Source organism: Alosa sapidissima, chromosome 11 (genome assembly GCF_018492685.1).
Source record: "Alosa sapidissima isolate fAloSap1 chromosome 11, fAloSap1.pri, whole genome shotgun sequence".
NCBI lineage: Eukaryota > Metazoa > Chordata > Actinopteri > Clupeiformes > Clupeidae > Alosa > Alosa sapidissima.
The window spans coordinates 3249597-3276965 of record NC_055967.1 but is presented as its reverse complement, the minus strand read 5'-3'; the positions used below and the strand labels follow the sequence as shown (position 1 = coordinate 3276965).

Here is a 27369-nt window from a genome sequence, read left to right as displayed (position 1 = left end):
TGACCAAGGGAAAAAAGCTTCTGAGGAGGTGTTTGGCTCGAGGTCATGGTGCAAAGGACCCTAGGGTGAAATTACTCCGAACCATTGCTTTAAAATATCAAGCCTACTCTTTGTTTGTTTGACCAGGAAACACGTCTAAAGGAGGGCATTGTGAGACTTCAACCACAAGAGGAACCTTTGCGTTCAGAACTACTCAGTGGGAAGTTCACAGTTTTGGTGAGTTGTTGTGTACATATGTAAATGAGTAGTGACATTTTAGAATTTCAAAACATAAAAAAAAAAAATCAAAACCAAATCAGTTTTAACACATTTTGTGTGAATGTACTTGTCATTTTTAATTCAGTAGGTGCCCCTTACCAGTGGTGGTGCGTTCAGTGGTTAGGCCTTCAATGACTAAAACATTTTTTGACCGAAATAATATTAATACGGGGTAACCCCCCCCCCCCCCCCAACCACCACCACCACCACCAGAACATTTCAGCGTTTAAATTTACAATTTCCCAGCATTTCACGGTGGGGAAAAAAGCAACAGAGCATTTATAGCCTACACATTTTGTCACATAAGTTGGTGAACTAAAATGTGCAATTATTTGAGTGACTCTCACTGTCTACCATCGCTATAGCTTCACTTGATGCACACATTTTTTTTTGTGGGAAATTGCTGATGAATTGGTCAGATTAAGCGAGCATACTAGTTAATGGTGACGTTAGTCATCATATTAATGCAATGCTGTTTGGCGAATGCATTTTTTTCAAGAGAGCTCAATGTTGTTTTTTTTAATGCCACCAAAGTAGAGGAATTGTTACAGTCAGGCTAGATGTTTTGAACACATCTGTGTTTTGACTAGCAGGTGTTTTATAGGAGGAAGAAGTACAATTGGAGAAACGAGGTTCTAAACTAATCGATTTAAAGTGTGAGCAATTACATCTGATATTTTGGGGATATCCCGTTAGTTGCTTCGAACAGTATGATTTGTGTTCGTTTCCCATAGGCTAAACGAAGCAATTCTAGATATGGAGTCTTGGTTGAGCATGTTCCTTTGATCCAAAAAGTCCTCCGGTTGTGTTACCAATTTATTTTAACAATGACGCATGCACAGATGTTGCATGCATCCAGGTATCTATTAGCCTGACACCATCATACTCAAATTCTAGTCTGAATATGAGTCTAATACTGCTCCATTGGGATGTGATTATTGGGCGTGTTTCAACCTATACAGGGGTTGAAGTTATTGCACTGTCAATAAATCTATTGACAGTGCAATAACTTCTAAATGTCGACCTTCTAGCAACAGCATTTTTGTAAGAGAGAACCGGGGATGAATGAAACACTTTGCTCCACAACGAACAAGTCCAGACCCTCAAATGTTGTGGGCGGGGCTAAGTTTGGCTGGCATCTAGGCTAGTATCTATACAACTTATCATAGCCTGAGTTGGTGCTACATATCCTAGGTGCTACATTGTCACCACAACACAGTCAGGAAACCATTCTAACTTCAAAACTGCCAAATCCAGTCTTCACTCAAGTTCTCTTCTCGACACCTATTAATCTCATATCGCTAATTAGTTTTAATTAGCTAATTAGTTAGTATTAATACAGTGACTTCAATGACCTAAAGTAAAACATGTTTAATCTTCTATTAATAATGAAATAAGCATAAAATTCACATATGCAATTGGGCCTACAAGTTGTATTAGCCTATCTGACAGTCAGCAGGCATGTCGCAACGTGTGGAGGAAGAATCTACTGCACTAAATCATAGAAACAAGGGACTAATTTAAAGTCAGAACATGAAGATCAAAGACATGGCCGCAACATGCATGTAGATCAGTTCTATGCCTTTTTTCAATAGTGACAGTTTTGTGGCCGGTAGAAAAAATATTTTGGGCCGGTAAATTTTTCTGTTTACCCACCATTGGCAGACAAGCCAAAAAGTTAAGTCAATAGGACCCTGCCATCATCCTTATCAGCTGCAAAGTGAACAGGTTAGGCCAGGGGTGGGCAAACTTTTTGGCTGAAGGGCCACATTGGGTTTTGAAAATTGGCCGGCGGGCCGCACAACAAACAACCAATCCCCCCCCTGCCCCCCCCCCCCCCCCAAACAAGACACACATAAAAAAATAAAACTTCTTATAGCCTATCATTTAAAAGTATTTGTTTTAAAGTATGAATTGCTTAAAAATTACTGCTAATTATGCTGTTTAACACGCTTTAAGAACAATTCGCGTTTATTTCTCAATGATCTTCTGCCCGCTCCGCTATGGCTAGTCCTGTACCTATGGCTGGGCCCTCTCACAGTTTTTAAATGGTCAGTAGTGGGAACTACCGTTGCCTTCATGATTTCCTTTTAAAAGTTTCTTATAAGAAGGAGACCTCAATTATCAACAATGACAAGCCAGCTGGAACCTGCCGATCTCTTTCCCTCTCGTGAGCGCAGGCGCATTCCCAATTAAATGGATTGCATAATGTTCACGTTAGATCTGCTGCAAAGGAGACAACTAAGTTAGGCTTATCTCTATTTAACATGATGTTTTGACATCCCGCGGGCTGCAGTTTGCCCACCCCTGGGTTAGGCTATTTATTTACCACCAAGATTCATTACTGGAAGGCAGCAGGCAGCAGTTTGTAAAGATGTGCAATTTAGGACGGGTCTTATTGAAAGTGAACACCAAGTGCACTCAAACATCGGTTTGTGCAGACTACTTTGAAATATTTAGGCTAATGGTTGCCTACTAACTTTATGTTCATGACTCGCATGCACACCACTGACATTGACATGGGTCCACAATGATGTGTCCAAATCATTTATCTTTATGGTTTAATCTGACATCAGCGAACTTTCTTCGGACGGTTTGTAGGGTTCTCCGATTTAGCTGTAGTGCAACTGTTCTAAGTTTTGCCACTGCTCTAATTGCACAAAAGCTAATGTGGAACTACAGTAGGCTATCCTATAGTGTTTGCCAAACATTTTTTGCATTACATCATGAGAAAATGTCACAACACACCACCATAATATTAAACATAAAAGTCACAAAATGTATTTCCCCAATGCTGAAAAAACCTCAGTATTTTGAAACATTTTGGATAGTGGAGTTGGAGAGAAACAAAGAAATTTCACCAAAAATTTCTAAAAGCGGGTTTACTGGCTTAACTGGGTAAAATCTTTCAAACAATTCTGTACATTGGTCAATGAAAATGATTTGAGATTTATATCTCTGACCAATTTTTCTATACAATTGTAAGTTTTACAGCAGGGGTCTCAAACTCAAATAAGCTGGGGGCCACTTCTGCCAATGTCATCTGATTGGAGAGCCACGTCAGTGTTAAAGAATAATTTAATAAAAAGAATGGCTATTTCCTAAAATGCAATGTCACCTGTGCTAGCAACCTTAGCTTATAAATAAAATAAATATTAATACAAATTATAAAAACAAACAAAAAAGCATAAAAACAGGTAGGCATATGTGTGTCTTTCACACCAAATAAAAATATTTTCCTCTCATAAATTTTTTTAAACCTGGCAAACTAGGCGTCAGGGTTAAGAAAGCAACACCATTGGATTTTTATATCAAAATTTCAAAAGGCCATGGCTTGAAAGTGGTCAGAGATAAAGTCCTACTGTAAATGTAAAAATCTTTGAGTATAAACAAAAGTTTATGAAGTTTATAAATGTCCATTACGAACACTCATCACGATTACCACTGCAACCTCCAAGCTATGTTGGGCAGAGGGTCGAAATAAGCAAAGACGCACCTCCATTCACAGACGCACCGTGACTATGATCGTTCGTCTATTGATAGTGATAATCTCCAAAAGGATATTCTCCTTCAGAATCAGAATAGGTGAATAACATAGCCGACCTAAGACTTCATGACACGTGTTTTTTTTTTTTTTTTTTCCCCAACATTAGGTGTAGGCCTATTTCTGCTTCAATTTGTGCAAAACTATGGCCTGCATCGCTTCCGCGTCATTACAAATGCACGTCGGTCTTTGTGTTTCTCGCGTGTAATACAAGTATTTCCTTAAAACTTCGCGCAGCGATTTTGGGTTTGAATCAAGCTCTGGATGTCTAGCAAATAGTGGAGCAGAGTACAAATGAGATTTGTCACCGTACTTGAATCTATTGTCTATTTTAATCAGTATCGTTGTTTGTCGCAATTAAAAATAGCCTCAAGGGCCGGATTACATTATTATTTTGACATGCGTTGCGGGCCGGGTGTTTGAGACCCCTGTTTTACAGCTTGCGGAAGTAGAAATGTGTGTGTCACGCCATTGACCCAAATATGTATTCGTGTCATGGTAGAATCCCTCATTTTTACGTTTGATTTTTCTACACCTGCCCAAAGGGTGGTTTGTCCTCCCTTACTTCCATTAACCATCATACACAAAGCCAGAACTTTTAATAGGTTAGCCCTCGGTAGTGTTAATTTTGTCACCTATTTTTAATTTAGTCTTAGTCTTAGGGCTCTGTGTCGGCGATCTAAAACGCATGGTCACTGGCGAATAGCTTAGGTGTTTGTCCAGTCCACATTGGAGGTGGTTTTGTTATCAAATGTTATCAAACATCGGACGCCTGGCGCAACAAGGTGGTTCTTATGTTTCTTAATCAGTCATGGGTGTGTTTTGGGTGTAACATCCTTTAAACCAATGAAAATGACATCTGTCATTCCCTTAAACAGCAAGCAGTGCAACTTCAAACAGCGCATCGGTATTTTAATAGTCAGAGGCGCATTTGAATGAATCTGCTTGCACCCTCGTCTATTATTTGAACTCATTGGCAAAGTGAAACTAACTTCACCCTGGTGTCATAGTCAACAACAAAACAGTTATACACAGTTACCGTATTTTCCGGACTATAAGTCGCTCCTGAGTATAAGTCGCATCAGTCAAAAAATGCGTCATGAGCAGGAAAAAAACATATATAAGTCGCACTGGACTATAAGTCGCATTTATTTAGAAATGTATTTCACAAAATCCAAAACCAAAAACAGAGACTATGTAAATGGATTATTGAGGCCAAAAAGATTCATGTTAATGAAGACGAAGAAGTGAAGGCAGCCAAGAGGAGGGCAGGAAGGTAATTGCAAAGCAAAAGATCCACTGAAAGAAAATGCCATGTGGTAGACCAAAATGTATCTAAAATGTGGAGAATACAATGCAATCAAGCATTTTGGGCGATGTGGAGTCACAAGCTGGCAGCAGATTAAATGCTCACGAGAGAGAAAAAGATTTGAAGGTTTTTTAAGGTTTTAAAAGGTTTTAAAAGGAGGTGACCGAAGCAAGCAGGCGATAGGCCTATAGGCCCGACGGTAATTGTAAAGCAATTTACAAAAGATTCACTGAACAAAAATGCTGATGTGGTACATGAAAAATTAGCTAAAAATGTGGAGAATGCAATGCAATCAATCATTTTGGACGATATATTGGCACAGGCTGACAGCAGAACAATTGCTTGGCTGGCCTCCTCCGAGAGAGCGAGAGAAAAAAAGATGCACATTTAAAACCAGGGTCTAAATTCCAGCGCGGGATTGCGGGTATTGCGAATAAATTATTACTTAGTATTGATCATAATCTCATCCCGCAAATCTAGCCATCATAATGCGAGAAATTCCCACACATTTTACAGCGCTGTCTGACATTAATATAATGATGGAGCCTGAATGCGGGACTATTGACGGACCAACTCTGACTTCAATTGAACCCCATGCAGAGACACACACGCGCGCACGCAGGACCACTTTGGGGGTGCCTCTCTCTCGTTGCTCTCTCTCTCAGCAGGATTTGTCACCGCTGAAGTCAAATTATAGCCTAGGTGCTTCAACATCAATCGCTATCGACAGGAAAGGAAAACAAACGTTTAGCGATCAGGAACCGTCAGGAATTTTGCATACACAGAAGCATGACCGCCTATAACGTGAGAGAACATGGATGACTTCTCCATTTGACGTTTGATTGCGGACGTGAACAGACAGCTACAGACACGGAGCGCACAGTAGGCCTACTTTCACTTTCTGTGCGTATTCATTACGTGAAAGATAATTAGTAGCAAAACGGCGATCAAATATTACATGGCAGTGAGTTTTGTTTTCAAATGTTTTCATGCATGTCTGACGGGTGAGGAATGTTTAGGAGACTCGTAAATCCTCAAATTTAGGCTGCGCAAAGCACATTACCTTTATTTGGCCATGGCTTGTATTCGAGTCAGCTATATAGTCCTTTATTTCTTGCGTTTTATTGTGAGACATAGGCCTACTTTTTGTTTAGAGCGGCATGGGTAGGCTATCAAAAGCAGATGTTCAATTTGAGATTTAATTTACTTTTGGACTGTTTGATTATATTGCTAAATAAAAAAGTGGACTGATGACCACTGAAATCTGTGGGGTATTTAATGGCTTACTATTAAGTTTCATGTAGTGTCGGGATTTCGATTGCCATCCACTTATTGCGAGATAAGGTATCCACGCTTTCATTCATTCATACGTGTGCTGTGCTGCAAGGGAAACCTTATTCCGTATAGCCAAAGAGGTCTAAAATAGCCTAAATGTAGTTATTTTTTAAATTATGCATGATTTACTTTTTTATAAAATGTACTGCTTCAGCCTCTAGCTCAGAAGGGGGCGGCATGCGACTGGTAGCTTGAGAGCAATGAGAGCAACGCGTTGGAGACTCATGGACAATAACTTTTCATTGGCAACAATACCAACCAACAATATAAAATATTGCGAAGAGCTCTTTTATGAGTTAAATTGAAACAAAATTATACTGGCTTTTATTTGTCCAAATCTGAGGCCCGGCTATAAATAGAATCCTGGCCATAATTTGACGATTTAGGTATGCACGTGTGTTTCAGGCATAGTACAAGCATTAATCTCTGACTGAAAGTGCACAGGACATTTGAGAGCGCTCTCTCGCGACTGTAGACGTAATGTTTCACATAGGGTTCATGTCAGTTAATATAAATTAACATTTAAAAACATGTTCAATTATATATTTTTTTCATATATAAGTCGCACCTGACTATAAGTCGCAGGACCAGCCAAACTATGAAAAAAAGTGCGACTTATAGTCTGGAAAATACGGTAATTACTTTCACTATTGACTGACAGTGGGTTAGCATCGAAAAGATAACACTTACCCCAATAATATTCAAATGACTGAATAAAAAACCTAAGGACATTTATCCTGCAGAGGAGTTGCTGCTTACATCTTGTGACAGTGCGTCTTCAGCTGTGCTTCATATGCACCTTTCGTTATAGACCTTTTTTTTTTTTTGGTTAGTGGGGTAATGCTTTTTAGATAGTGTAAGATAGCAATTTTTAGATAATGCTCCAAGACCAGACCTTAGGTTAATTGCCACACCCCTGAGCGCATTGTTCAATGAAAGAGACGCGCATGCTAAAAAAGTGTACGATAGGAATACACTTTGCGTTGAGTTTTGATTGGATTAGATTGTCAAGATAGAGCCCTTTGTCTTGTGTTGAAATGTACCTTTTACTGTAGTCTTTGTCATATGTAAGGGATAATGTATAGAACGCCGGTCATTATTGGGAAAATAAGTCCCGACAGTTCCGCCCCGAAGGGACTTATTACACGGCTACTTGCCAAAACAAAATAATAAACTCCCCACGATATTCTTCAGCCTACATAGCCTAGCCTATTTGTTACCATTCATCGTGGCATTTGCTGAGAAACAAATAGTTCGCAACAACACACGCTGAACTTGAATCAAACATTCTTTAGAACACAGCTGATCAACCGTCTGCTTTCATTTTTGAATTAAGTTCCAGTCCTTCCGTAGTGATATGAAATACCTGAATTGGAAGCACAAACTCCGTTGCCATTGACAGCGGTAATTATTTTTTTCAGAGGTCCTTTCCTCAGAAATAATGACCGCTAGAACTTTGGGAAATCCCATTCAAGTCAATGGAGCGTTCTACTTGCCTTGTGAAGAGCCGTGTAATAATTAGTCATTAAAATATATTGTTAGTCAAGTTTTAGTCGACTAAAAGTCTCATCATTTTAGTCTAGTTTTAGTCAAAAGAGAACTCAAGTTACCTTAATCAAGTTTTAGTCAAAGCATTTTAGTCTTTTTTTTAATAACAAATTATTTCTGATTACCATTTCACTCAAATAGGGTTTCACATATCTCAATTTTTCCCCAATATTTTATGTCCACAGGGCTTCTCGTCAGTTATAATTACCGTTTAGGAGTTGTAATTTTTCCTTACTAAGAATAGGTCTGAAAGGCTTAGTGAATAACTTTTAAGAGAAAACTCCTAGCTAAAATCTTTTAGTGTGATTTAGGAGTACTCCTAGTGGTAAGATAAAAGTCAAGTCAAGTCGGCTTTTATTGTCAATTTCTTTACATGCACTGGTCATACAAAGAATTGAAATTTCGTTTCTTACTTTCCCATGCAGACATAGACATGCTTTAAATACAGACATAGACATACTATGGACATAGCCATAGACAATAAACATTAAATTAAAGTGCAAGACTGAAATATAGAACATGTATGTATCAAAATAGAAATATAGGACATATATTAAAAAAAAATAGAGGTAGTTGTGTTGTATATTTCTATAGTCTTAACAGTTACATGAAGTAACTGGGGGGGGGGGGGGGTTTGGTAGACAGGATCCTAGTTTCCTAGGTTCCTGGTTGGCTGGTGGGTGGGGGGGGCTGTCAGTGATGGGAGAGTGGGTAGAGTGTTCAGCATCCTGATTGCTTGGTGGATGAAGCTACTTGCCAGTCTGGTGGTGCGGGAGCGGAGGCTCCTGTACCGCTTTCCAGAGGGCAGGAGGCTGAACAGTTTGTGTGCAGGGTGGGTTGTATCCTTGACAATCATTAGTGCTTTGCGGGTGAGGCGGGTGGTGTAAATGTCCTGCAGGGAGGGGAGTGGTGCTCCAATGATCCTCTTAGCTGTGTTAACAGTGCGCTGGAGGGTCTTCCTGTTCTGATCTGTGCAGCTTCCGCCCCACACTGTGATGCTGCTGGAGACGATGCTCTCGATGGTCCCTCTGTAGAATGTAGTCATGACAGGAGGCGTGGCACTTGCCTTCTTCAATTTGCGCAAGAAGTAGAGGCGCTGCTGGGCTTTCTTCGCCAGTGATGCTGTGTTGGTGGTCCAGGAGAGGTTGTCGCTGATGTGCACCCCCAGAAATTTTGTGCTGCTCACTCTCTCCACAGCATCTCCGTCGATGGACAGTGGTGGCAGTTGTTTGTGGCCTCTCTGAAAGTTGACAACAATCTCCTTGGTCTTGCTGACATTTAGCAGGAGGTTGTTGTCTTTGCACCATTTAGCCAGCAAGTCTACTTCTTCTCTGTAGTGAGCCTCATCGCCCTTAGTGATGAGGCCCACCAGTGTTGTGTCGTCCGCAAACTTCACCAGATGGTTGGAGCTGTGAGTGGTTGTACAGTCATGTGTTAGCAGTGTGAAGAGCAGGGGGCTGAGCACACACCCTTGAGGGGCCCCCGTGCTCAGGGTCAGAGTGCTTGAGGTGTTGTTCCCGACACGTACTGCTTGTGGTCTCTGCAACAGGAAATCCAGCAGCCAGTTGCAGAGGGAGGTACTGAATCCTAGCTTGTCCAGTTTGCTGATGAGTTGTTGTGGTATTATGGTATTGAATGCTGAACTGAAGTCTATGAACAGCATTCTCACATATGAGTCTTTATTGTCTAAGTGGGTGAGGGCTGGATGGAGGGCAGAGCAGATTGCATCCTCCGTGGATCGTTTGGCTCGGTATGCAAACTGGAAGGGGTCCAGGGTGGCTTTGTGAATACGACCCCTGGAGTCTAATTGCTGAACGGTAGAAGTTGTTGAGGTGCGTCGTTCCAGTCTTCAGAGATCTACAGTGGGCATCGCTTTCAAATGACCACTTCATTCGCGCATTACGCGGCGTGAAGCTGCGTGAAGCTTTAGTACCACTTTCAGCCACTGTGCGTCGCTCTGCCACTGTACATCGCTCTGCCTGCCGTCCCTTACATAATTGTTGCCGAGAGTAATCCCAGCCTACGAATTCAATAACAAAATAAATCATGCATAATTAAACATTACCTCGATTTAGGCTACTTGGGTATGGCTTAAGGCTTGACTACACGAAAATCGAAATCGAAATTTGCTGTCTACATTATTGTCAGTGTTGGGGTTAATGCAACTACGCAAATCAAAACAGTGGTGTGATAATTGAGCCAGTAGAGAAATAACTGTTCAGAATTAATCTGTAGCCTTGGGTAGGCTTCTGCAGAAAATAATGTTGTTGCCGATTTAATACTATCTGGCGACGTTTTTAACAGGCTACGCAATAGAGGCTTAGACAACTATGACCCACGTTTTGGTTTCGTAAATTAATTTGCCCTACTTCTTGACTGCAATGTAGTCAATTGACTGCTTGACATGTCATTTTTATTTTTCTGTACAATAAACAATTACATCTGCTTTATGCCGCAGAATTACATTCATATTTGGCTGACTGCAGACGCGCCACTTCCCTCCCCATATTCCAAGATTAAGATAGTATGAAGTGCTTTTTGTAAAAAAATAGTTAAAACGAATAGCTATTTGCAATTTGACAAAACACTGGTCCTCATTTTGCGAATGCGAGGACGATATGAGCCTGTTGCATTTAGTTAGATGTCCGAGTCACGCATAATGTTTGAAAACCACTGGCTCGTAATCACAATAATTTAACACACGACAGTTGGATAACCTACTTCATCATGTCCCCATGCCTACATTTTTGTGAGTAGCATAGAGATCGTTAAAAACAATAAAGTATGGCTCTCTGTTTGGGACATCGAAAACTTATATTTTTTAATAGACCACCGTCGAAGATGCTTACTTGCAAAAGCCTCGGGATAACACGTTATCTCCACTATCATCAGTCATGCCCCTTGATCAAAGTGGGGAATGAAATAAAAGTTTGAGAACCACTGGCTTAACAAGTTACCTACAGTCCAGAACACAGAATCTGTTGCAATATTCTGATGATCGGCGATGATATCGGCAAATGTTTGTTTTCCAAAGTAAGAATTTCACTTCACCATGCACCTTCGACAATACCTGGGCTACCTGGTATCATTACAATCATTATTCTGTGTCCTGAAACTGGCATATTTTATGGCATTGTGTCATGTAAGTTCGTTGCAAAATCTAGAGAAATGTGTGAGGTGGTCAGCGGGGGACAATTGAGACACACATTGGATTGTGTTATTACTTGAACACTCCACACTATCCACAGCTGTGGTAGGCAGTGGTGGAGGAAGTACTGAACCTCAGTACTTCAGTAAAAGTACAAATACACAGAGAAATATTTACTTTAGTAAAAGTAAAAGTACCACAATGACAACCCTACTTAAGTAAAAGTAAAAAGTACCTGCTTTTAAATGTACTTTAAGTATTAAAAGTAAAAGTATTTGCATAATGATTTATTCTCTTAATATCTATATTCTAAAAGGAAAAATCAGTATGGGCTGTGGCATTTTAATTAAGCTAGTTTTAGGTTATACTCGACTAGATAGTTTTAAGTTAATGCAATTGTCCTTACCATCTGTGGCCCAGTTTACATTCTAGAGACTGTAATTCTGGTTATCTACTAGGGTGATCTGCTGAGTAATATCATTCAGCAAAACACGAGAGCCTGAAGTTTAACGGGGTAGACAAGGGAAACGTCGGGTGGATCGTAATGCCAATTATGCTGATTGTCCTTTGTCAAATGTATTATGTTCGAAGTACCCTATGCTAATTCTGCTTCATAAAGTTGAACAAATACATTTGCTTATTTCACAGAAAAATATAAATAGCCAGTCTACAGTGCAGAGTTGGTAAGTTATGGTAGGCCAACCTGCAGTGAACATACAAACAGGGGAAATTATTTATCTTGCAGCTGAGTAGCCTCAGGTGCGCACGTAGACATAAGGCCAAACATGCAAGCGCCAATGAATCGTGCTCTCACGACAATCGCGCCGTTAAACTTAAATAGGTTAACATCACTCTAAGTTCGCCTTCAAGCAAGGAAAACGATGATTTGAAGACATCTGTTTCGTTGGAAGGGCAAGGGGTAGCAACAGGGCAACACAGAGACAGGCCCGATGGCAGGGCTGTTTTGAGAGTATTAAAATATGGGATATTCTACGGGAAAACATTAAAACGGCAAGACAGCGGGGAAAGTTAAAATACGTGATAAACACGGAAAAAGTTGGCATGCATTGTTTCGGTCCCCGTGCACAGGGATTTTTTGTCATACTATTAATCACATATGATTATTTGTGAAATTGTGCAAACAGGTGCAACACATTTGAAAAGGAAGGACTGGTAGCATGCAAGCACACGGGAAAGATTGATTTAAGAACGTTATCACAAAGTGTGTGGCTGTGGCGCGGGCGGAAGACAATTGGCAGGGGAGGGTCATGTCTTTTTTAACAATTCTGTCGGAGGGTCATTGAACAATTCCTAGCAGGCAAGAGAGGGTCATGCAACTTCCAACTGAAGCACTCAAAATTCCTCCGGTGGCCCCTTCAATAAATAATGATCAGTCCCTAGATTGCTGCTGGGCTATATGTCTTGGTTCTGTTAACAACTCATTGTCAAACGCATAGCCTATCTCGCGGTTGCATCAATTACAAACAAACATGCAATGTGAACGTCTGGGATTGGGGAGAGCACTAAATGCTCTACTGAATAAGCACGAAGTCAAACCTTTAAATGAAAAACACTATTTAATAATCCAAAAAAATAAACCGCTAATGAAGTAAACTTGTGACCATCAAAAATCGTTTATCGCTTGTAACTCCGTGATACCAGGACGTAACAGGAAGGCATTTGGCTGAGCAACGGAGGTTAATATGCTCCATGTTTTGTCCAAACTGTCTATCATCGTTGCACTCGGAGAAAACCGGAATGTTTCATTCGTCCCCGTTTCAATCGTCCCGATTGTACCTACTCAAAACGCAGATAGGACCTTATTATTCTAAGGTAGCGAAATAGTGTTCAGCATGATTCATGCCCAATTAATTCCCCCTGTTAAAGTGTTCGCCTTTGTAGTTTGGTTTCGTGATAGCCTATGATAAACGGCTTATGGCCAAATATGTGAAAACGTTAAAATACAGTAGGCGATAAACCCGGAAAAAGTTGACAGTGATTTTTTCATAATCACTTTGGAGAGTCATAGAAAAATGTATTGCTGGCGAGGGAGGGTCACGTCTTTTTGGACTAATGCTCCCAAAACTCCTCAGGTAGCCCCTTAAATAAATAACGAACAGTCCCTAATGAAGTAAACTTGTGACCATCAAAAATCGTTTATCGCCTGTAACTCCGTGATAACAGGACGTAACAGGAAGGCATTTGGCTGAGCAACGGAGGTTAATACTCTATATTTTGTCCAAATGATGTCTGTCTATCATCGTTGCACTCGGAGAAAACCAGAATGTTTAATTTGTCCTGCGTCTCTACGGCTGCAAACGGGATTCACTTGCAGTTAACCAAATATTTCTTTATTAGGGCAGGGCAGGCATATTTCTGGCTATTACATTATTTCTAAACCAGTCTGCTAAAGTCTGTAGTGAAGTCTGTGTAGGGTTTTCCAGGCTCCATTTCTTTTTACGAGACACCCTGCTCACTTGAGCCATCTACGGGTTGTTTGGGTTGTTGCAGCGTCTCACTGGAAAAATACAAATTAAAGTCGCGTGATACCGCGTGATCCCACGCGCGGACCGCGAGTGAAGCTGGTCAAGTCGAAGCACTGCCCACTGTATAGCATCTTCCAGAGGACAGAAGTTGGAAGGGATCATGGCTCGGATGTGAGGTGTCCCTGATGATCTTGGTTGCTCGGTTCAATCTGCGTATTGCATACAGATAGTGGACTGACATATACTGACATAGAGTATAATAGATGGGGCTTTGGTGTTAGGCCACCTTCTCATGTCCACAACCATTTCTAATAGCCTAATAACCGAGATACTAAAGTGCATGTAAACAGTCATTGTGTGACGGTCAATGTTGATATTGTGGCGGGCCGCCACAAGTAAGTAAATGACTGTTTGAAACGTTGAATATCTAACAGGGGAGCAAGGCAACAAGTGCTGTTCGAAACCGATCTAACTATCTTTTCCTGCCTTCTAAGATATCTTACAAAGTCTTATCTTATGAGAAAGCTCTTAGTGAGGCAACAAGGCAGCAACTTTCCCTTTCGAACGGACGCAATGTATGGGAAACACTGATCAGGACGGGTAAGGAAACCGCTATCCAAAAGACTACTGTTTGTCCAAAGTTTGACAGATCTTCCTCGCATAGAGAACATTGCTAATATAGGATTGGACAATAGCAGTCATTATTCGAATCTACTGTGGGAACTTATGTTGAATCAGAGACTGATCAACAGGATGACCTACAGTAAGGCCCTTTCGCACTGTAGGAACTTTATGCAGAGTTCCTTTGCCCGCAGTTACTATAACTATTTGAGCTCCTACTTTGTGGTAGGGTCTTTTCCCTGTGCATAGGAACCATGACTGATGTGCATGGCAAGGCAGCAGAAGCACCATTTTTAAAAAATGTAAAAAAAAAAAATGTATGGCCCCAGCTGTGGCGCAACTGGCTGGGGCACCTGCACCGTACACTGGCGACCAGGGTTCGATTCCCGCCCTGTGGTCCTTTCCGGATCCCACCCCTGCTCTCTCTCCCATTCGCTTCCTGTCACTCTCCACTGTCCTATCATTAAAGGCATAAAAAGCCCAAAAATATATACTTAAAAAAATGTTTAAAAATAATCCACCTTCTGTTTAAATTTGCTTACATAAAAACTGCATGAGAAGGCTGCAGAGACTGACTGCGGTCACGCAACAAATGCCTTCTGGATAGATGACAAGAACATGTTAATTATGCTTTCTGATACCATAAGCTTCAATAAACTTCAGTAGCTAGTAACTAAATAGCAATGCTGTCCATTGTTCATATAATAATTGGGCCAATAAGTCAGAGTTCCTACTGTGTGCGATTGCAAGCAGAAAGAAAATCCTAGGAACTGTGTAATTCTAGTTTGCCTCTCCAGTTGAGCAGTGGAGCCCAGAACAGGAGCCATGCCCACAGGAAGCAGAAATAGTGGGCGTGACAGAAATAGTCGTTGACAAATCAACTAATCGAAAAAATAACTGACAGATTAGTCGACAATCAAAATAATTGCATCCCTTATCAACAGTGGATACTTGGGTTGGGCTACATGCTTCATATTTTTTTTTTTTTTACAGTTTTTGTGCTGAAACACTTAAACTGACTGCATCTTAATTTCTTCTTACAGAGTGTGCGGGATCCTTCTGGGGCTTCCATTGCCCTTTTCACCGCAAAGTTGCATCACCCGAGCAAAACTGGCAATCATGTTGTGCTTCAGGCACTCTTCTATCTGTTGGACCGAGCAGTTGAAAGGTAAAATATTTTTGTGTGACTGGTTACAAGAGTTTCTTTTGCAGCACTTATGGTAATTACAAACCATGTGGCACCACATTATTCAGCATTATGACAAAATTATTTTCTCTTCTATGTATTACAGCTTTGAGACTCAAAGGAATGGACTGGTCTTTATCTATGACATGGCTGGCTCAAATTATACCAATTTTGAGTTGGACCTTAGTAAAAAGATACTCAACATGTTAAAGGTTAGTTGAATCAGTTACAGTCTTGATAATTAAATAATAAATGGTAAATAATTGATAGCTTTTTTTGCAAAATGTTAAGAAATCAATGAACTGTGAGTGGATTTTTTTATTATTTTAGAAATTAGAGCTTCTGTTGCAATTTGTCTACTGCCTGGTAGTCTCATTTTCTTTATTCACATTGATTGGAATCTATCCCAGCTCAATGGCTTGCTGGTGGCAGAATTTGTATCTTTTCTTAGCAGTCGCAGCTGATGGTTGAAAGAAAATTATTAAGTGCAAAGTTGCAAACCGAACAATGTTGAAGGGGTCTGTGCGTGCCAAACATGCACAGACGGTTTGAATCCACGGGTGTCGTTTGAGATTTCTTTTCTATTAAGCACTTATTCATTTGCTTAAATGGATGAGCTCTCTGCTTCTTAGATATTCACCAAGAAGTGGGGTGAATGCCATTGGTTCTCACAAAACCAATGCCACATTTCTCCCATACAGAATTTGAAAACAAACTCACTTCAGCTTACATCAGACCACTTTGCAACAGTTTCCTCCTGTTGTTATCTAATGTTTTGTAGTCCCTGATGCCTGTAACTCTATAGCCAACTATATGATCTATCACCATGCACTTTTGTGCCATTTAAACAGCAGCGTTTTGTAGGGCAATAGACAGACACACTTGTGTTTCAGACTGTTCAGAAGGTCTTTCACTACATAGTTTTCTGCTTACAAGCAAAACTTCCAATAAAAGCTTACAAAAAGCTTTTTCATCTATTAACGCAATATACAAGCTAACCTCCCTAGCCTTTCTCCTTTGCTAACATGGCAGAAGCAAAAATTACAATAATTCCCAGAGAGAAGAGAAAAAAAGCTAAATAACCGATTAATCCAGGTAGTGGTGTTCACTTGGCAGATGCTCTGTGATATTAAGACTGAAAGAAGTTGCTGAGCTCTTCTTCACTTCACTTCACTTGTAAGTAACATTAGCTAGTTTGGTGTGTTTGATTTCCTTGCAGTAGCTTGCTGTTGTAGCTGTTTGTAAGGCTAGTGGCTGTTGGCTGTATCTAAACGATTTAGCTCGCTGGTATTAGGCAGCCTGGATAAGATCCTTGTGAGTTGTCATCTGCCTGCCATAGCTACCAAAACTCACCTGGTCAATAGCTTGCTTGCTTATGAGAACTTCCAAGTCTGGTGTTATACTTTGTTATTTTACCTAGCTAGCAATTCGCCCAAGTTTATTGCCAGGATTATTCCGTTTCAGGTATTTTGTGCAGCTACGCCAACCTCCTCAGAGGCAATCTTACAATAAAAAAGTAACAACTTTAAGACCTCACAAATTACACTGTACAGTATCTAATTTACTAAATTACAGACATAGTTTTTGATACAGCCTCCAAAAGCTTTTAATTTTATTATTCTTATTCTGATAGTCTGACCATATTAAAGATTAATACAATATGTCTGTTGGCAAATTAAGTATTATTTTCATGAAACAAGTTCATGGAGCTCATCTTTATTCTGGATTAAGTCAAGGTTTATCTATTAATCCAGTTGCACCAAAATATTCAGGCCCACTTTTATTTTAATCTAGGTTTTAGTTTTCACAGTAAATGTAGATTTATCTTGTTTCACCACTACGTTAAACTCACACACATCTGTTTTGAATTCACCTTAAACTGGGGGTAGTTTAAATATCCAAAATGGCATTAGATGTTAAGGCGTTGTCAGACCACACCGCTATGAATACAGTTATAGGAGCTACCCACTATAGAAGCTTTTTTCAGTTTGCACTGTCAATAGGAATGCAGAGGTGATGTAGCACATACAGTACATTAATAGATCACTGACTGATGGAGGACCAGACTTTGTACAATTTGTGTGTCTTTCCCCCCTTAGATTTCGCTATAGACCAGGTTTTTCTTGGTCAGTGGCGTAATGCTTTAGATAATGCGCCAAGACCACACCTTAGGTCGTAAATTGCCACACCCCTGAGCGCATTGTGTAATAAAAGAGAAGGGCATGGCGAAAAACTCGAGTGTACGATAGGAATACGCTTTGCGTTGGGATAATAATACGCTTTGCGCTGGGTTTTGCGTCGCGAAAATAGGGCCCTATATCTTTATAATCACATGTAGAGCCATTGGTCTTTCGCTCTCTACGGTTTAGATCAGCTGATTAAAATGTTCACCTAAAGCATGGCTATGCTGCAGTTCCTGTTGTCCAATCAGCTGGTTGGTGGGCTTTCCGTTTTAAAGGATACGGACATAAACTATCTCACATTCCTTATTCGATGCTTCGGTTTCTCCATCAATCATCATTGGCAGGTAGCAGCAGGCACCAAATTTGTCTACGAGGTTGGATGACTCAGTTTTGTTGCTACTGTGCATGGAGGACAGACCAATTATAAGTTCTGTCCATCACTGATAGGCTTAGAAGCATTTTCAGCAGTGCAGTACAGTACTGTGATAATACTGATAACCATGGTAATTTTGGTCACTATAATCGTGATGTTACTTTTTCATACTGTTACATCTCCATGTAGCCAGCTACAACATTGCCTACTAAATACTTCTTCCCTCCATTCGATCTCCAAGACAGACTAGCGGTCAATGTGGGCAGCCGTGGCCTACTGGTTAGGGCTTCGGGCTTGTAACCGAAGGGTTGCCGGTTCGATCACCGACCAGTAGGAAAAATGTGTACTGCTCTCCCATGCCCACATCCACGGCTGAAGTGCCCTTGAGCAAGGCACCTAAACCCTCACTGCTCCCCGAGCGCCGCTGTAGCAGGCAGCTCACTGCTCCGGGTTAGTGTGTGCTTCACCTCACTGTGTGTTCACTGTGTGCTGTTTGTGTTTCACTAATTCAAGGATTGGGATAAATGCAGAGACCAAATTTCCCTCACGGGATCAAAAGAGTATATATACTTATACTTACTTATACAATCAATAAGACATCAGTGGTGGGAAGGACAGTCATTTCAATGTGATATTACAAATCTACACATGCTACTACCTCAGTCAGGGAAAATGTGCTTTTGTTAAGAGGAGAGGAATATAAAATGTCTAGCCTAAATGAAGAGGCACTTATCAGGAATCAAATAAGATATCAGGTTGGAAATTTCATATGATAGCCATAAGACATGAGGGAATGTTTAGACAAAAAAATGGAAAAACTCAGAGACCATGGTATCAAGGCGTGAACTGATATGCAATGACCTATAACAGGGATGGGCAACTTTGATGATCGAGAGGGCCACACAATTTTCTTGTCGCTGTCAGAAGGCCAGATGTGACCGCACACGTCCACCACTGGGATATCAGGAATCAGTAAATATATATACAGTAGCCTATGTCTGTACGGTTTATTAAACCAACATGCATTAATTAAATATTTTCTATACTCAAATGCATTTTTAATAGGGATGTAACGATTACCGGTATAATGGTAAACCACGATAAAAATGTTGACGATAACAATTACCGTTTTCATTTCAAATATCATAATTATCACGGTTAATTACCACAGTGTGGAAACTGTGTATTTAATCCTTCCCAGCTTCATCCAAGCCTGCTTTTGACATACAGTAGGCCTGGTACAATGAAACAAAACTGGCACCCTACTGATTCTGTTGTCTAATTGATGGATTTAACTGAGATTCGGATTAGGCTACACCTGATTTTAAAAGGCGGAACATTTTCACAGCAAAACATGCACTATATCATGTAGCCACTCTGTCTTTTTATGTTCTCACCCACATTAAATCCATTCCTCTCACGTTATCAGGAGAATAAAGTAGCCTTAAGTTTTATTTCAAACACTTAATTTGGTCTCACTCATTGGATCCAAATAACAGAAATATCAAACTCAGAAAAAGTTAGGGTAGGTTAAGGTAAGCTATAAGCACATAACCAGCTAAACATGACACTTTTTGAAACTATTTCAGCTTGTCTAGGCCTATCAGTGCTTTCTGAACATATTGAACACACTTCAATATATAAAATACCGCGATAATACCAAAAACCATGATAATTTTGGTCACTATAACCATGGTTAAATTTTCGTACCGTTACATCCCTATTTTTTTTTAATATTGCTTCTATTCACCAATGAACTTGAAATAAACTAAAAAATATTACACATTCACAATAAACATTTTTTCCAATAGTGACTCTTGTAAAAAGGCTCTGTTGTTAGTGTATGTTTACCAGGGTTCCCACTCTAAGTAAATGTGAAATTCCATGACTTCCCTGACAAAAATCCTGAATTTCCATGACCAATCAGGAAATAAAAAAATGGGCATTGAAAAAACAGGTAGGGCTAACTACAACCACTCAAGCAAGAAGTAGTAAGTATGGAAAAAGCTAATAACTCAATAAACACCAATGCTGCGTGTAAATATACAGTTTGTATTAATGTATTTTGTCAGGTCAATTTTAAACTCCTACAACAAAGCTCCCTGATATTCCATGGCTTTGCCCCCCAAATATATAATTCCCTGACGTTCCATTACCCGTTGGAACCCTGCTTGAGGTCAGCTACGACAGCGGCTCTAGCAGCGCCGATGTAGCCTACTTTTAGTTTTCTTCGTGCATGGTGTTGGTGGTGACTTAAGTTGAAATCTTTCACGGCTGATTTCGTTTCTAAGCATAGCCTACTAAACACATAAGTTGAGCAGCTAAAATGTGAGCAACCGGTAGTGAGAAGTGCAATGCTGGTCTGCAGAACACGAGTCTGAACTTCAGGGCTGCTTTGAAACAACTGATTGGTCTGTGTTCAAAAACTCCTGCGGAGCTGGAAGAGTACGCCAACTTGGTGACCGATTATATCAGGTTCTGCATGGACTTGTGTGTGCCTTCCCAGACCATCCGAATATTTCCCAACCAGAAGGAGGTTAACAACGTTCTTCACCTGAGCCTGAGGGAGCGGACCGCAGCTGTCACAAGTATACACTGACATCTTTAACTTGTCCCTGTCCTGGTGCACAGTGCCTTTGTGTTTAAAAAAACAACAACAATAATACCAGTGTCAAAGAAAAGTTCGGTTTCTTGCCTTAATGACTACCGGCCCATCGCCCTAGCATCCGTGGTGAGGCCATCCTTAAAAATATTTTCGTTTGCCGTAACCCGACCGACCCTGTCAATTTAGAACCGACCCAAATATTTATTTTTTTCCCCCTTTTAGTCCGACCGACTTGCCGGTTGTAAACTTGCGTTAATACCGACCGATTGTTTTTTTTTACTCTAAACAACCAATACAAATGCAATAAAATAATATTTCTTTTAGTAGGCCCACGTATTGTGAATATAAATTGCCTACATGCAAACGTGGCTCACTTTGCGTGGCTCACTTGGCGTCATCTCTACACCATTGGTTTTACGCATGTCACACTATGGCCTACGCTTCGTTTCATTCACACAAACTGATAACGCTTTTACTTGGCACGAAGTTCTGGAAGAACTGTGGCCAGATCTTTTCTCATCCCTTCTCCCCCTAGTCTAGCGGTTCAGCATTTCTCGAAATATGGGTCCGCAACATGGAGACTGCTGGTTCGCGGAGTCGTGGAGTGAAATTAGGCCCGATGCTTCATCTGATAATTTGCTGCGCAGTTGATCAAGAAACCGCGGATCGACGAAAAAAGAAAACAAACGTTTCTGCTATCGATGTCATTAAACATGGAGCCCTACAATTAAGTGGTGGTATGAGCATTCATTCAATGCGCGTCTGCGCGAGAGAAACTGAAACTAATCGATAACGTTGGTATCAAAGCTCCGCTTCAACCTGTTGGAAGGCTATTTATTTATTTAACGAAACTTAATAGAACGACGTTGTTTTTTGGAACTTCCTTAGAAACAGAGCAGAGACTGTATAATATACTGTATAGCATTGAGTATTGTATAGTCAAATTTCAATATAACGTGGCCAAGAGCTATTGTAGCCTTCTTTCTGGGTACATGTAGATGAGCCCTATGACCCAAAAGTCTGCCATGACCGGGCCTCAGGTCAAAGAAGTTTGAGAAAGGCTGGTCTATATAACCTGCATCAGAATGAGGTTTGCAATGGTGCGCCTGAAGGCACGGGTTGAAGACCCAGTCAGTTACGTCACGATATGCACATTTGTGTAAATTCATTCCTACGTAATCACAATGACCAAAATTGAACTTTTTTTTTTACTTTGAATCTTGAAAAAAAAAATATTGACCTACCTACCGACCCATTTTTATTTTTTTTTGGCTGTTACTGCAAACAAAAATATTTTTAAGGATGGCCTGAGGACGTGCCTGGAGAGACTGGTTGCAACTTACATCAACACACACCTCCCTGCTTTCCTGGATCAACTCCAGTTTGCATACAAGCACAACAGGTCTGTGGATGATGCCATCTCCATCGCCTTGCATACTACTCTAGCTCACCTGGACAAAAATAACACCTATGTCAGGATGCTGTTCATTGACTACAGCTCTGCCTTTAACACTGTTGTACCATCAAAACTGGTGTTAAAGCTCAGAGACCTGAGTCTGAGCAGCCCCATATGCAGTTGGGTGCTGGACTTCTTGACCAACAGGCCCCAGTTAGTTAAAATAGACAACAAGAAATCATCCACGCTGATCGTCAACACCGGCGTCCTTGAAGGCTGTTGCCTCAGTCCTCTGCTATACAGTCTGTTCACTCATGACTGGCAAGGCAAGAAAACAACAGCATCATCAAATTTGCAGTTGATACTACAGTGATTGGCCTCATTAGCAACAACAATGAGGCCTCCTACAGAAAGGAGCTGAGAGACCTGACTGTATGGTGCCACAACAACAACCTCTCCCTGACCATCAGCAAAACTAATGAGATAGTCATCAACTAAAGTTGATGTATCCTCAAGAAGGCACAGCAGAGACTGTTCTTTCTCAGGAGGCTAAAGAGCTTTGGGGTGAGAACAAAAACCCTGGTCAACTTCTATCGCTGCACTATTGAGAGCGTCCTGACTGGATGCATCACAGTGTGGCTGGGGAACCTGTCTGCTCACGATCTCAGTGTTGTCAAGGACTGTCAGGACTACATCCAAAATCATTGGGGCTGACCTTCCTCAGCTTCAAATGATCTACTCCACACGCTGTCAGAGGAGGGCTGAGTCTATCATCAAGGATGCCAGCCATCCAGCTCACTCCCGCTTCTCTCTGCTTCCAATTCAGAGACAGTTTTTTTCCACAAGCTGTCAGAATCCTAAATGTCCCATGTCCATGAGGTTTTATTTATGCTTTGCATGCAAGTATGGTGTATGTGGTGTGTGTATATGTATGTATATTGTGTGTATATATACTGCTCAAAAAAATGTAGGTAACACTTCAATCATACACTGGATCGGTACTCTGATGCTGTTTGGTTCTGAGCACAAGTAAAACTTTTGAGGCTTGCAAAAAATTTAGCAAGAACTGTCAGACATTCTGTGAATGTAGTTTGAGAATGCAGAAAAGGGTGGAAGGTTTCAAAAAATGTGTTTTAACAATTGTGGAAAACTGTAAGTGTTTGAGCAATATATATATAATGTAAATGTGTGCATGTATGGATATACATGCACACATTTGGCTGTGTGGTACTGTACAGTCCTTCTTCAACTCCCTTTATTTAAGGTCCCCCCTACTGCCCCCCCTGTGTTTATTATGCAACTGTGGTACAAAAATTTTGCTATATTGCAAAGTATATGCGACAACAAAACTTGAAACTGAAACTGAGGAGGACCAAGTAGAAGCCTACTAGGAAGTGTCTGTGGCAGTTTGAGGATAAAAAGGGTGCATTAAAGGGTCAAAATAGTAGCAGCTAGGGTGTAAAGCGTCACCAATACGTACTGGTAGCCGATTTGAACTTTAACGATGCGAGTGCATTGAAAGGCAAATCCCTGGATCGGTTTAAATGTACTATGAACTGGTCGATGGCCCGATTTTAAAATGACAAATCAGTGCAGCGGAAGACCTACCGTTACAAATAATACCGTTACCTTCAAAATCATATACCCACCCTGATTCGCTAACACACATCAACAGAGTGCCTAGCCTTCTCCAGCGAGGGTAAATAGCCTCACTGCTACAGTGGCAACAAACTAGTTGTCGAGTTTAGTGAAACACAGCATGGACTAATAGCGTGTGTGACGTTATTGTGTTGCAGTATCCTGAATGAAGTCATATATTGCATAAGTTAAGACACCCATGATAAAGTTGACTAAAAAGAGGAATGAAAATCATCTTTTGGAAATTGATCTTAATAAAAAAATGAGGAAAATCCAACCTTTAAGGACACCAATTTTCTTTGTGAATGAATCGTGTATTGTAAATAAATAAATGTTATTTCTTAAAATACAGTGGAAAGTAAGGAACCCCCTATGTTAAATTCCCATAGAGGCAGGCATATTTTAATTTTTAAAGGCCAGTTATTTCATGGATCCTGATAAAGTTCCCTTGGCCTAACCCTAACCCTTAAAAATTTGGGCATATGATGAGGGAAAGAGAAAACATGGCAGCTGCAGGTTTCGCGGCTTCCATTTGGTGACCACAACCTCCCACCAAGGAAGTAGGTAAACAGGTCCATGTAACACTTATCAGTTCAATTTTCTATTAAAAATTGGAAAATTTGGATTAAAATTTTTTTTTGCTCGTCAAATAAATGCATATTCAGGATTTTGGAGTTGTGTCCTGATTCTGTATTTGTGTAACGTTGGATAGAAAATGGATAATTGAAAAATCTGAAAGAACTTTGTTTCTATTTGTGCCAGGGGCTGCCTGAGAGGGGCAGGGTCCAAGCGCTCGACTCAAATTAAAGCTGATTGGCTGCTGAGGGCCGAGTCCCACTCCTCATGCTTGCATTCAATAGACCTTGAAGTTCGCCTACAAAAAAGAACCAAAGCTGCCATCTTTGCCCATATAAGGAGATCCGGGTACTAATTGATGCTAACTAGTTAGCTCTGAGATAGCAAAAATCTAAGTTTGCTGTCTTAACGTACCAAAGATCTCAGGAGCCACTCGAAGGCAGAGGACAAAAGTGTGTTGAGCAAAACGTCTGCATTTCAGACTTCTTAGTCCCCGCGAGAGTAACAACAGGTATGATCATTCAAAACCCCCTTGTTATTTTCCCATAGGAAAAATCGCAAGATACCGGATCTCAAAGATGGCAGCTTTTTTGTAGGCAAACTTCAGAGGTCTATGGTTATGGGTCGTGCAGAATACAGAGAGTCTGCTCCCTGCTTGAGCATTCAGGCTACTGGCAGAGCATGTAGTACCGTGAAGGAGGGCTGTGATCGGTCCTGGTAACAACATGTGGCACGTGTGTGACCGCTGCTAGCCAACTGTGCATTGTCTTAGTATGCTGTGTCATGTTGTGAAGTGTTGTGAAATAGACTTGGTTGTTTATTGGTCACTGTGGGAAATCCCCTACCTACAGAATAAGCAATTTGACCTGAAAGGGTATATTGAAATTTGTTGGCATAAAATTGCAAATTTGGCAGATGGGGACCATTTAAAATTGTTCAGAGTAGCCACATATGTCTGCAGACATGGTTTGTTTCGAACAGCCTTGTGAACACTAAAATCAGCTATAGCCAATTATGGTAATAAATGGTAAATATGAATAAATGGTAATATTCTGCCTAATTGATAAGTTGCAAGTTTGTTCCTCTGTTTGAGATGTTTCTTCTTGTTTAGGGGGCGTTTCCGGCAAGACTGAAGAAAGTGTTCATTGTTGGGGCACCAGTTTGGTTCCGTGTTCCTTACAACCTCTTGAGTCTGCTGTTAAAGGAAAAGCTAAGAGAACGGGTAAGTGCACTCAAAAGGAACAGATGTCCTGTTTTTATGAAGCAACACATTATAAAATATAAGAGAAATTAGGGATCCAAAACCTGCTTGGACCTTTCTATGACTATGACTGCTCTTGGGGACCAGAAAACCTGACCATGATTGCATGCAAAGACAAATATTTTTAATGATTGCTGCTATTTAGAAGTCTGTTATTGATATATGTGAAGTTTTAGCCAGTACTTCAACAGCTTGTACTTACCTGGGAATATTGGGACATGTGGCATCATCTGGAGGCACTTATTATATCTTCACATATGGACACTAGATGAAGTACATGCTATGACGGAAATCCGTCAATTGGGTACCGTAGAGGCCATATCATTGTAGATCCCAAAAATATGCGTCTCTTCAGGCGCATGTGGTTGGCCTAATAGAAAATAAATAAACTATGGCTTTTATTTTGAAACTTGTCTTCACGGTTCTCATGTCATTCACGCCATTGCCTTGGAGAATAAAAGTAGCCTTTCTTGTGTGAGCGCAGATAGATGAGTCTGAAATGTCAGCTGGAATAGTGATGTGAGGCGAGGAGAGAGGTGCCTAGGGATGTCACAGGTGGGCTAGTTTAAGCTTTCAAATTCTGTTAGACAAAGACGTTGGGATTAGCAAAGTAAAGGCATAGGCATTTTCTTCTAATATATGTTGTGGACATTAGAAGACCTCCAAAAAACGCTAGCGATATTAGACATAAATATAGACATGTCATAACAAGTTAATTCGATGAAGAATATGTGCATATTGAACCATTTAGATCAGCGAAAGGTAAAGCAAATAGGTAGACTTTATCAGTATGGCAAAGGCAACTGTATAGCAAAATAACTAAACAGTTGTAAATAACTAAACAGTTGATTAATTGCTCCTAAACTGGGCTGGCACGTTTTTCACGTTTTAAGACTAAAGCAGTTAATGTACATGAACATTAACAACTTTAATCTGTAAGTACATTTCAAATCAATTTTACAAATAAAAGACTAGTCTACCCTATACGCGTGCGCGCACACACACACACACGCACACGCACAAACACAAACACACAGCGCCTTATTTATTTATTTATTTATTTATTTTTTATTTTTTTTTTTTTTTCTTTAATCCCTGGAGTACAGTTGGTGAAATAACAGTCGTTATCTTGTATACCATTACCATTTACATTGAAAGCTATACTTTTAATGTTAATGCCACATTAGCTTCATGCTGGAGCAGGAACTGATGTTTATCTGACAGAGTTGATCCATTGCTCTACTCTCTTGCAAACTAGCAACAACAACAATAATCCTACTTAAAAGCATAAGGGGGTCATTTTATGTCAAATCAGATAGAAAGGTTATAATAAGCACTGTTGCTGAAGTCAGTGCATTGCCTTACTTCCTGTTCCGATAGCGTCAAATCGGTGGACACATTTGACTTCTTGCAGCACTGTGCGGATCTGGCTGAATCTTACAATACAAACATGCATCACGTTCAGTCTTACTTAATGTCTACTTTCTCCCCCCTTTTTATGGCAGACATTTTAGCTCTGTTATCGTTTGACTTGCATGACTGAGGCTTAATTTTAAATTTTGTTTCAGGTGCAGATGGTCAAAATGACCGATCTTCCTCAGCACCTTCCACGGGACTGTCTCCCTGAACATTTAGGAGGAATACTGCCACTGGATGCTTGTGGCTTGAACAAACAGTTACTAGCAACCCAGAATGGAAAGTCTGACCCTGTGGATGAGCTGGTCAGCATCCCAGTGGATTGTGTCTCCATCCACACTGCTGGCCCAGAGGCCTTGAGACTTCAAGACCTGATGGCCCATGTGGGGTCGTTGCAGCGAGCTGGCATCCATGCAGAGTATGAGGAGATACGCAAGGAGCCCCCACCTGGTACTTTCCACTGTGCTCTGTAAGTATGTTACTTAT

General features: G+C 40.6%; 1 protein-coding gene across 1 annotated transcript in view; it reads left to right on the top strand.

Moving 5' to 3' along the window:
* ptpn9a (protein tyrosine phosphatase non-receptor type 9a) overlaps nucleotides 1-27369 on the top strand; it is a 78776-nt gene that overhangs the window by 16115 nt on the left and 35292 nt on the right. Inside the window, exons 3-7 of the mRNA XM_042108783.1 lie at nucleotides 127-216; nucleotides 15293-15417; nucleotides 15542-15647; nucleotides 25318-25428; nucleotides 27036-27352. Coding sequence (XP_041964717.1) covers nucleotides 127-216; nucleotides 15293-15417; nucleotides 15542-15647; nucleotides 25318-25428; nucleotides 27036-27352 — 749 coding nt within the window. The remainder of the gene's footprint in view (nucleotides 1-126; nucleotides 217-15292; nucleotides 15418-15541; nucleotides 15648-25317; nucleotides 25429-27035; nucleotides 27353-27369) is intronic.